General features: G+C 39.7%; 1 protein-coding gene across 2 annotated transcripts in view; it reads left to right on the plus strand.

The window, feature by feature from the left end:
- The first annotated feature begins 337 nt into the window (after nt 1-337).
- Nucleotides 338-12,059, plus strand: part of STX7 (syntaxin 7) — a 67,188-nt gene continuing 55,466 nt past the window's right edge. For both annotated transcript variants that reach the window (XM_011974114.1, XM_011974122.1), the window contains exons 1-2: nt 338-766; nt 10,019-10,169. In XM_011974114.1, the coding sequence (XP_011829504.1) occupies nt 10,085-10,169 (85 nt within the window). In that variant the 5' untranslated portion in view covers nt 338-766; nt 10,019-10,084. The remainder of the gene's footprint in view (nt 767-10,018; nt 10,170-12,059) is intronic.

Consider the following 12,059-nt stretch of genomic DNA (forward strand, 5'->3'; position numbering starts at 1 on the left):
TTTAGAAAATAGTGTTTCCTTAATATAGGCGAAGGCTAAGCCAATCTATCTTCTAATTAATTTGGTGAGGGCTTTCTTTCATTTGTAGCAATTGATGCTTTTCATCTAACAATTACATTATATTTGCATATTTATCATTGGAACAGTCTCTGCTTGTTTTAAACCATGTGAAAACTACGCCCTGCTTTTCAGGAATGCTTCGAATGACTTGTACGTACTAGGAAAACTTGTTTACTAAGTGAGGACCCAGAGATGACTCTTCACTTATTCCTTCATTGTTCCCGCTAGGATTGTGTATTCGCCTTTGCATTTTTCGATAGAGCTGTGAACGCGATCTACTGCAGTTAAAGGTTAGCAAACAAGATAGGCAGGAGCTAAAGGGGCGGGGTGAAGACCCGCGTGCAAGAAGGCTGGCTTCACCAGATAAAGAAGACAACTGTCCTCCATTCTGTCCTCTGCTTTTTTGCACGCAGGTTAAGAGGCGTTCACCATTTCTACGTCAGGCTTCAAAGAACAGCTCCCTTGCAATTTTGCTGATACCCCCATTCCTTAGCTTGGAACCGGAGGGGCGGTGAGGGCCGCTGTCACTCAGCCCCACGGGCCAATAGAAAAGGGGTGAACCCCGCCTTCTTCCTTGAATTGTGCTGCGGGCATGCGCATTGGGCGTCCCCACGCCACCGCCCATCAGCTGAGAATTGCAGCTGAAGGCTCGGGGGTCGGTGGGTGACGGTGGTCGGAGGTGTAGGAGGGAGCCACCGAGGTCCAGGTAAGAGGACCCTGGGGAGGGGGGTTTCCTGGCCGTGCGACAGGGAGGCGCGGTGCCCCTGCGGCGCCGCTCCTCCTTGTTTGTGCGCGTGGTCAGGTGGCCGCCGCCCTGCGCTCTGCAGCAGGCACTCGGTAGGTGAGGAAGGGCCGGACTGCCCCGGCTCCCGGAGCGCCTGCGGCTCCCCACACCCCCAGGCCGGGTGCAGGGACGCGGCGCGTTCCGCATTCCTGGAGCGCGCGGCTGTGGTTAGGTGGGCCTGGCCAGCCACGCACCCGCCGCGGTCCCATGGGCAGCGCTCCCGAGGCGCACGGCGTGGCCGGCGCCAGACCCGGCTGGGGCCCAGCTCAGGAATCCAGACATGACCAAATGACCTCTTCCTCTTTTCAACTCATGGATTGAAAAACACACTTTAAACTTCCCGAATATAGAGGAACTGAAAAATGTATGGCTGTAGCAGACAAACCGTGTATGTTTGTTTATTCAGTGGCTCGTAGTATTTGTTTTATTTGGCTTGATGACTTAACATACTTTCTTTGACATTCTTAGTATACACGTTTAATTAATTTACATAAAAACCTTTAAACATACATAAAATATTTCTAGTATTTCCTTCACCTTGTTTTTTAGTTACTTACTTTCTTTAAATTCAGACAAAGAAAAAAAAGTTGCATTTCTGATCAAATGCTGTGTTTTTTTCCCACAAATTTCTCACATTTGCTTGACTCTTATCTATATACGTTAATTTTTGTTTACCTCAGATCGTTGTATTCTGACTATAATTATATATAGTATATAAAACTTGCCCAGAATCTGGAAGAAAAGAAAGTAATTATGAAATGCTGTGCTATATAATAATGTTGGAAGTTAGCGTTTCTTCTGCAGGTTCTCTGAGCTCACCTGGGCAGAGGCTGATAATGGTGTTAAACTGTGTTTGTGATGTGGCCAGGCCTTATAGGCCACTTTGAGAAGTTGGCCTCAGACTTGTGACTAGTTAAGAATTATGCTCTTAACTTCACAGTGTCTGCAGAGGTTAATATGATACCATATTAAGTCATTAACATCATCATTTTTCCTCGGATATGTTACTTATGTTGCTCTTGATAACAAAATCAATTCTCATTTTGATTATGACCCCAAACTTTAAGTGCTGATGATTGAAAAGTAAATTATAGAAAATATCCACAGTAAGTCTGAGTAAAGTTTGCTGTGATTCCATTTAATTTGCAAGTTTTGTGTGTGAAAGTGTGAAAAAAAATAATCCTTGATATTGTGAACTAAAACCAAGTAGTACAAAAGTTCAGTGATGGAAGATCTAAGGCCAAAGAATGCAGTTAATGTAGTTTGTGCAGAGGATACTTATGTAGACAGTTCCTTGAGCATTTAGTATGCACCAGGCACTGTAGATTATACAGAATGACAAGGTCATCTATCCCCTGTTTATATTCCAGAAGTAGCTCCTGTTTGTATTCCAGAGGTATAGGGATCAATAATAAAGGTTTGTATTCCAGAGGTGTAGGGATCAATAATAAACAGTAACTAATTAGACTAATGAGTATTGTGAAGCAGTAAGTTAGATTGACAAAGAGTGGCCTGTGGTGAGTTCTCACTTTCAGATCAGAGTGGTCACAAAGGTTTCTCTAGCATGTGATGAGGCCTTGCTGGAGAGAAGGAGCCAGTCACATGGAGATCATGGGAAGAGCCTTCTAGAAATAGGAAATGGCACCCAGCAAAGGCCTAAGGCAGCAAGGAGCCTGCGACCTTCGGGATCTGAAAGAAGGCACTGGAATTTTATGTTTTAGAAATGGTAATATTTACCCTCACGCTGGGTGTGTGTTCTTAGGAAGTGGGTACATTCATTCATTCTACAAATATTTGTTAAGCACTTATGATGTAGCCAGGCACTGAGAATAGTACAATCCACAAAACAGACAAAAAAATGCTCACCCCCCACCCGTCAGAACTTATTTGGGGTAGAGGGTAGAGAGAAGTCCAGTTGTTTATGCTGATGTTAATGATTAAGAAAGTGAAATTGACCCCTTCTTTGCCCAGAGTAGATTTATAGAGCATGAGATATATGCTAAATGGAAATCTTAAGGATTCTACAGTGTATCTGATTTTAACTGGGAGTAGTGTTTGACACTTTAAGATTACATTTTAACGTTCCCTTTGTTCATTCTTTTGTGTTCTTTAGAAGCAGTCTTGAGAAGACGCTCATCTGAGTGTTGCACTTTGATTCTCCCTTCCTGTTTTTATGGTGTTTGTATATCTTCATAGAAAGATGATTATTGCGATGTGGAGATTGGCACTGTGCAATATAGCTCTTTCTGTGATGATGGACGTGGTCTGTGAATGAGCTGTCCAAGCTGCTGGCCACTAGGCACACAGAATTTTTGAACGTTTGAAAGGTGTCTAGTATGACCGAGGAACTGAATTTTTCATTTAACTTAATTTTAATTAATTTTAATTTTTTAAAAACAAGAGCTACAATGTAATTTAAGTGATATACAATATAAAACGGTGTAAATTGTCACATCAAAAAATGAAATGTAGAGTAAAAGTGTAGTTTCTTACTGCAGTTACCTTGTTAACAGCTTATAATAAGATTTTTTTTGCTTTTATTTTAATTGACAGATAATGATTATACACATTTGTGGGGTACATGTGATACCTCAGTAGATGTATACAATGTGTAATGATCAAATCAGGATAATTAGCATATCCATTACCTCAAACATTTAACATTTCTTTGTGTTAAGAGGATTCACAATTCATTCTTGTAGCTATTTGAAAATATGCAATAAATTGTAATTAATTATAGTCACCTTTTAGGGGTATAGAACACTAGACTTCATTCCTCCTACCTAGCTGTATTTTAGTGTTAGTTAACCAACCTTTGACTATCCCCCTCCCGCCATCCTTCCCTGCTTCTAGTAACCACTATAATTTAAGTTTTAACAGCCCGTTTAGTTAGTGGCTACTCTATTAGTGCAGGTCTAGGTAATGAATTCTATAATTATTATTCTGAGCAATGAAATAGGAATTCTGAGTGGGTTTTCAAAAGTATTCAACAAGAGTACTTTAGTGCATAGCTGCTCTGGACTAGGTAATGGAGACTGATGTGGAAAAGCAGACATCTGAATCAGCACCCATTTAGCCTATACGCAGAGATCATAAGCTTTTAATTAATTTGTAGTTACCTATCCTATCTGTCTGTGCATGTATTTGTATATGTATATTTTAAAGACAACCATTTGGTTCCTTTCCTTTGTGTGTCTCATTATCAAAAGAGCCAACTGTTGTTGCCTTTTGGATACCACGTATTAGAATAATAATAGAGAAAAGGAGTAAGCTATTCCTCTCTGTTACCTTGATCAACTCCTGTAGTTATCCCAGGCATGTTCCTTCATCTTAGGAGTGGGAATAGCAAAACTTCATACGGGACTTGCAGAAAAGTAGTAAATTTGGTTTTTCTTTTTTCTTTCTTTTTTTGAGACGAGTCTCACTCTGTTGCCAGGCTGGAGTGCAGTGGTGTGATCACGGCTCACTGCAACCTCCGCCCCCTGGATTCAAGCAATTCTCCTGCCTCAGCCTCCTGAGTAGCTGGCACTACAGGTGCATGCCACCACACCCAGTTAATTTTTGTATTTTTAGTAGAGACGAGATTTCACCATGTTGGCCAGGATGGTTTCGATCTCTTGACCTTGTGATCTGCCTGCCTCAGCCTTCCAAAGTTCTGGGATTACAGGCGTGAGCCACTGCACCCAGCCCAAATTTGGTTTTTCTAACTGAGTGAGTTCATCTGCCCTTAATTTTGTTGTACGAGGAAGCAGTATGGTTTAGTGTTTAAAAAATGTCAGCTCTATGGTTATTTTCAAATTTTAGCTCCTTTGCTTAAGCAGATTATTTATTCTCATTATGCCTCAATTTCTTCATGTAAAAAAATCGCATTAGTAATTATACCCGCATCATAGGCTTGTAAGAATTAACTGAGAAAATAAATTTAAAAGTCGTAAGCACAATGTTTAGGAAATATGAGTACTAGATGAGTGTTGGCCATTGTTAACTCTGTTTTATTTTACATATCTTTCTATCTTTCGCAAATTGCTTTTCATTCTTCACTCATGATACCTGGCTATATAGAGTGGCTCAAACCTGTAATCACAGCACTTTGGGAGGCTGAGACCAGAGGATCGCATGAGCCCAGGAGTTCAAGACCAGCCTGGGCATCAAAGTGAGACCCCCATATCTATAAAAAAAATCAAAAAATTAGTGGGATGTGGTGGCAGGTGCCTGTGGTCCCAGCTCCTTGGGATGCTGAGATGGGAGGATTGCCTGTGCCCGGAAGTCAGGGCTTTAGTGAGTCGTGATCACACCACTGCACTCCAGCCTGGGTGCTCTTGTCTCAAACAACAATGACAACAACAACAGCCAAACAAAGAAAAAGTAAAACAAAACTTATGATTCCAGTCAATCTAAGTGGCACCACTTTGGGTGAATGAAGCCAGTTGCCAATTGTCTCACCAGCAGGAACTTTCTTGCGTTTAGTAGCTTGAGGAAAGTGATGAAAAAAATTGATTGTGTTTGTGACTAAGTGGTTGATTTTCCAGAGAGGAAAAAAGGTGGCCTTGAAAGAAAACAGTGAGAAGACTTGGACTTCACTGGTGTGAGTTTTAGGGGTAAGGAAAATGCTGTAGAATACTGTTCTTGACTTGATAGAGCTGTTTATGGGAGAGAGAGTAGGCCTCAGGTGTGATTGCATGGTTTTGAGACAGGTGAGTTTCTGATGGTCTTATGCTGATGTTGGTCCTGTAGCTGCAAGAACAGATCATAACTTTCCTCTGTGTAGGGTGGAAAAGCAATTGTCTCTGGATGTGCATTATCTCATTTTGATCCTGGCAATGGGCCCAAATGCAAAGTGTCTTGCCCAAAGTAGAGGTTTCTTGTTGCTACTTCCATTGTGTGCTGCACAGGAAATGGCTGAGTTCTTGTAGCTTCACAGACATGTAGACACGAGAGAAAGCCAAGGGTATGAACTGGATACATGGATGTGTGACTCATTCAGGTATCATTAAAATGGAACCATGTGTATGGAGGAGCGTCCCCAGAGAGTACAGGAATAACAAACTGAACAATTTTTCACTCAATGTGTTTGTTTTGGCTTGTAAGCCAGTTTTTCCAGAGATCTACCTGATAGAGGGAAAGGAGAAAGGAAGATGTCATTGAACCAAGAGAAAATTGTCTTTATCCATACCTTGGAATATTGTTTGGCAATAACAAGGAATGAAGTACTGATATATGATACAGCACAGATGGACCTTGGAAGCATGCTAAGAGAAAGAAGCTAGTCTCGAAGAACACATTGTATGATTCCATTCCTATGAAATGTCCAGAATAGGCAAACCTATAAAGATACAAAGTAGATTAGGAGTTGCCTTTGGCCAGTGAGGTTGGGGAGAAGTGGAGAGTGATTGCTAATGATGACAAACTTTCCTTTTAGAGTAATAGAAATGTTCTAAAAGTAATGATTGTACAATGTTGCGAGTATATTAAAAACCATTGGATTGTGTTCTTCAAGTAGGTGTATTGTATTGCCATATCTCAATAAAATCACTTTATTTATATGAATTTAAGGGGTGCACATGCGATTTTGTTATGTGGATATATTGCATAGCGGTGAAGTCTGGGCTTTTAGTGTAACCATCACCTGAATAATGCACATTGTACCCATTAAGTAATTTCTCATCCCTCACGCTCCCATTCTTTTGAGTCTCCAGTGTCGTCTTATTCCACACTCTGTCCATGTGTACACATTATTTAGCTTCCGCTTACAAGTGAGAACATGCAGCGTTTGACTTTTTTCTGAGTCATTTCATTTAAGATAATGGCCTCCAGTTCCATCTGTGTTGCTGCAAAAGACATCAGTCTTTTTTAAGGCTGAATAGTATTCCGTTGCATTTATATACACTACATTTTCTTTATCCTGTCAGGAATGTTAATAGACACCTGATGGGCACTTAGGTTGATTCCAAATCTTTGCTATTGTGAATAATGCTACAATAGGCATACAAGTGCAGATACCTTTTTGGTATAATTTTTTTTTTCTTTTTGGGTAGTAATGAGGTTACTGGATCAACTATTAGTTCTATTTTTAGTTCTTTGATGACTTGCCATGCTGTTTTCTATAGAGGCTGTACTACTTTACACTCTCACCAACAGTGTGTTCCTTTTTTTCTGCATCCTTACCAACATCTCTACTTGTTTGACTTTTTTTTTCTTTTTTCTTTTTTTTCTGCTCAAGATGTGTTTGTGGATGACTTTTTAATAGCCATTCTGACTGTTGTGAGATGATGTCTCATTGTGGTTTTAATTTGCATTTATCTGATGCTTATTGATGTTAAGCGTTTTTCATATGCTTCTTGGCCATTTGTATGTCTTCTTTTGAAAAATGTCTATTCATGGCTTTGGCCCCTTTTTAATGGGGTTATTTGTGGGTTTTTTTTTTTTTAGTTGTTTGAGTTTCTTGTAAATTCTGGATATTAATCTCATTGGATGTATAGTTTGCAGATATTTTTCTCCCATTCTGCAGGTTGTCTGTTCATTCTGTTTATTATTTATTTTGCTGTGCAGAAGCTTTTTAGTTTAATTAAATCTCATTTGTCTATTTTTTGTTTTGTTGCCTGTGCTTTTGAGGTCTTAGTCATAAATTCTTTGCCTAAACCAATGTCCAGAAGAGTTTTCTCTAGATTTTCTTTTTGTATTTTAATCGTTTTAGGTATTGCTTTTAAGTCTTTAATCCATCTTGAGTTGATTTTTTTTTTATATGATGACAGATAAGGGTCCAGTTTCACTCTTCCGCATGTGGCGATCCAATTTTCCCAGCACCATGTATTGAAAAGGGTGTCCTTTCCTCAGTGTATGTTTATGTCAACTTTGCCAAAAAGATCAATTGACTGTAGATGTGTAACTTGACTTCTGACTTCTCTATTCCATTCCATTGTTCTGTCTGTCTGTTTTTATATGAATATCGTGCTGTTTTAGTTACTATATCCTTTTAGTATAATTTGAGGTCAGGTAATGTGATGCCTCCAGCTTTGTTCTTTTTGCTTAAAATTGTTTTGGCTATTCAAAACCTGTATTTGTTTTTTAAGTGACTTGGAGATGCATTTAAAATTGCATGGTTTCAAGGATGTCCCGGATGGTGTTGGTGTCAGTGAATCCCCATGTCTGCTCTTGTTCTGCCTGGGCCCAAGTCCAAGGCTACCTGGAAGGAAGTTTATTCCTGTCTCCCCACTGTAGTGGTCCAGCTGTCTGACTTTAGGTTTGAATTTGTCCTTTTGTGAAATTGCTTTTGGATCTATCTCTAGGATTTGGTGCGACCCAAAGAGCGCACAATGGATCAACTGTACCTGAGAGGGAAATTGGAGAATATCTAAAAGCAGCCAGGGCTCTCAGGGTGGCCAGACACATTCAAAGTGCACCAGAGTTCCAGGCATGGAACCAGTACTGTTCTAACGGTCTCAACAGTACAGCTGTTGTACTTCCTGCCAACACTGTTTCTTAGAGCAAAGACACATTTCACTGTGGCTTCTCTCCCAGATATCTTCTGTGGCCTTAGTTCTATGTGGTAGCAAGCATGGATAGCCTTGGCATAAGAACCCTGGGACTGAATCCCACCTCCACCTGTGGGTGGGTTGGGTTGCCATTACTTAATCATAATAAGCCTGCTGTTTGCTCATCATTAAAACAAGAATATGCCACCTAATTTAAGGAGGAGGTTGTGAAAATTAAATTAGTCTATGTGAAATACTTTTCATGTCGCAAATGTGTGAGAAATGTTAGGCCATTCCTCTCTTTCCCTTTCTGTTGTTTCCCCTTTGTCCCAGCTGTGAATCATCTGATCCAGGGTTGACCAGGAACCTTCCCTTCCTTTAGTAAATACCATACTGCGTGTGGCCTTTCCATGTGCTCTGGGTCTCTCCACCCCAGCCTTCGTGTCCTTGCCTTTGTTGTTCTGCATACTGGTCATAACCAAGCATCCAGATCTTATGTTTCTATTTCATAAATTCTTTCTAGACAAGGGTGATGGTCATTTTTTCTTTTTGTAGCCCTTCTCATTTTAGCCTAGCATGTGATCGTTTATGGATTTGTGGGTTTTTTTGTTGGTTTGCATTATTAGCTTTATCCTTCCTCCTAAATGACAAACTTGATTTAAGCAGATACTGTGTCAGTGTGTTTTGTTTGTTTTGTTTTGTTTTGTTTGCACTCCCACGTGCTTAGTTTAATGCTGGGCATGTAGCGGGCTCTTAGTAGAGAGCTGGCTTACAAATTGACCACCAACAACTTTGCGGTATTCCAGTGCATATTCATGGAAAAGATGGAGTGGCAGTAGTTGAAATTCTTTGCTGTGCACAGTTCAGTACGCAGGGACATTCCTTTTCAACCTTCTTTCCAAACCCTGATTGGAGTGGTGTGGATTGAAGAGGTAGAGAATGTCATCTCACCTGCCTCCTGTGTCAGTATCTCAGTGTCTCTTCCATTCTGAGATGCTGGCTGCTGAAAGGGGAGAGTCATTCGTTCTCCTTCCTCTGTCAGGAAGGTTTGATAAACATTTTATATGACATTTGCTTCTCAGTAGTTGGCTCTGCTATTTCAAATTTAACCTTTTCCATTAAAATTAGAGCCCTATTACCCATACATTCCTGAGCAGGTCCTGTGTGTTTGTTAAATTAGATATTGAGGTTGGTGCAAAAGTTATCGCCATTTTTACCGTTACTTTTAATGGCAAAAACCACAATTAAAAGTAATGGTAAAAACCGTGATTACTTAATAAATCAATATTTAAATGCCTGTTTGTGCTAAGAGTTGTTTTTAATATTGGAGAAAGATAAATAGCATATGGGCCCTGCCTTATAATTGTTTGGAGTTTAGTTAAGGAAAAAATATGTAAACAACTAAAATTATATACAGGAAAGGGATTTAGTAATTTTTCTTTAAGAGATCAAAGACGTTTTCAAAGGGAATATGCAATTTGAACTTTATTTTAATTGTTTGATGTGTTTAACATGACTCTGTCCTTTGAAGTCCAGTTTTTTTTAATAGACATGAGAGTTTTGCTATTTGATGTGTCACTTTGCCAGATTTCAACTCTATTAGATTAATCAAGTTTGTCCTTGTAACCTTACAGTTTGTTAATTTGGAAAATGTAAGCCAGTAACTTTAAAAATATAATTGTGTGCCTTTTATATTATTTAGGTGACTGCTTAGAAAACTGCACAGCCTACCAACATCTGATGAAATTAGCGAATAAGCGCATCAGCCATGTCTTACACTCCAGGAGTTGGTGGTGACCCCGCCCAACTGGCCCAGAGGATCTCTTCCAACATCCAGAAGATCACACAATGTTGTGAGTTGAGTTTTAAATGGACTTCACTGTTTGTATCCTCTCTTAACTGAACTTGGTGGAGGTTCATAAAAGGACAATTCTGAGAGAGGGAGGAACATTCCTCTAACAACAGGTTTTAAAGGGCTCACACTCTTTAGAATGAATACAAGAGAATTATATTTGAGATAACACTTACTACATTTTTCCATAGGAAGTCAGGGCCAGGCACATAATACATTATTTCATTAAATAAAATAAAGATTTAAAAGGATAATGGATTCTTATATCTACTTTAAGGCTATCTAGTTCTAGATGAGATGATGAGACCTGATCACTCAGTCTCATAGGTTTGGAACCAGATAGCACTACCAAGGGCTTAAGGAACATAAAGCTTATTAAAAGTAAAATCTAACTGGATATGGGTTAGGTTAATCTTACGACGGGCAAGTATGTGGTACCTTATTAAGGAGCAAGAAGAACTAAGGAGGGAGAGTTTTAGTCTATTGAGGAAGATATTATAGAAAATCAGACCTGCATTGCCCACAAATTATTCTTTGCTATGCTTGTCAGAGATAGAATACCAGTAGACTGATGCAGTGTGACACTTCATTCAGAACGATTCATCGTCAGGATATGTATTTAAAAAAATAATTATAGCAGATTTGAGCAGATAATTTTTTTTTTCGTTAACTTTGTTTTTTGTTTCTAAATTATGGCTAATCAGATACCTTGGGTGATTCAAGTCATCTTGCTCTCAGTGTTTGGCCCTCGGGGCATTACCTGAACTCTTTCATCCTTCAGAGTATGTTAATACAGTTTTATTCTTCAGCCTACTTCCTTACAAGGCTATTCTTTTTTACAGAATGTTAACACATGGCAGAAATAATGTTTTCAAATGACCATACTATGTTTCTTTACCTAATCGTTAACTCCCCAACAGCTGTTCCTCTACCTGAATGATTTAAATGAGATGCCAGTGTGTTTTAGGAGCAAAGAGAATTAAAACTAGACTCTAAAAAGGTGCTACTGTGTACAATGGTATAAAATAACCCTTATTCTGATTTGGGTGATTTCTGGGTTTTTTACCTATTCCTGGAAGAACAAGGAAGTGCACAGTGCCAGGCACCATGTTGTCCACAGCAGGGAATATAGGAATGGTACATTGAGAACTGCTGCAATTTGTCACAGGCCACCAGCATTGGCTCTGCTTTGCTCCTCTGGCATCAGATCTGTTCTGATGGTGGCCACAGAAGAGCCTCTTTTCTTATCTTTTCTTTTCTTTCTTTTTTTAATGGCTCCCTTGCTGCTGGTTAGAAATAGCACTGATCTGCCCCAAGTGTATATGGCTATCTGTGCAAAAATTAAGGAAGTTTATAATTCTAATTACATATGTGGAAAATTAGGACCTTTATGCAAGAAAGGAGGCCAAGAGGCCTTCCTCCAAAGAATAGAACAAGCATCCTGTGTTGGGAAAGCTAAACAGTGTCAGAAATTGAGGATGAGCAATGACTGTCCTGTACCGAGATTGTAGAAGTAGCAAGCAGTAGGTAGTATGAAAGATACATGGATTGAAGATTGTGTGTGAACATGAACTGGAAGGAGAAAAGCGTTGACTTAAATCAGGCCATGTTACCTAAGAAAGAGATCAGTTGATTCAATGGATGAGAAGTGACAAATTGGGCCAGAGTTGAATATTTATGGCACAGTTGCTAGCTAAGTGTGTGAGTACATTTGGGGCAGTTGGAGCATGTGAAGGGCTGGCGATGATACTCCACAGTCTATGTGAAGAGCTGTTAAGAAGACTGGGACTGTTCATACAGGTGAAGGTACAGTTACCATCTCCAGATATTTGAATCACTGTCATGTGTGAAACAGAAGCCATATGTTCTGCATGAACGTAGGAGCCTCCAC

This window comes from Mandrillus leucophaeus, unplaced genomic scaffold (genome assembly GCF_000951045.1).
Source record: "Mandrillus leucophaeus isolate KB7577 unplaced genomic scaffold, Mleu.le_1.0 Scaffold1007, whole genome shotgun sequence".
Taxonomy (NCBI): Eukaryota; Metazoa; Chordata; class Mammalia; order Primates; family Cercopithecidae; genus Mandrillus; species Mandrillus leucophaeus.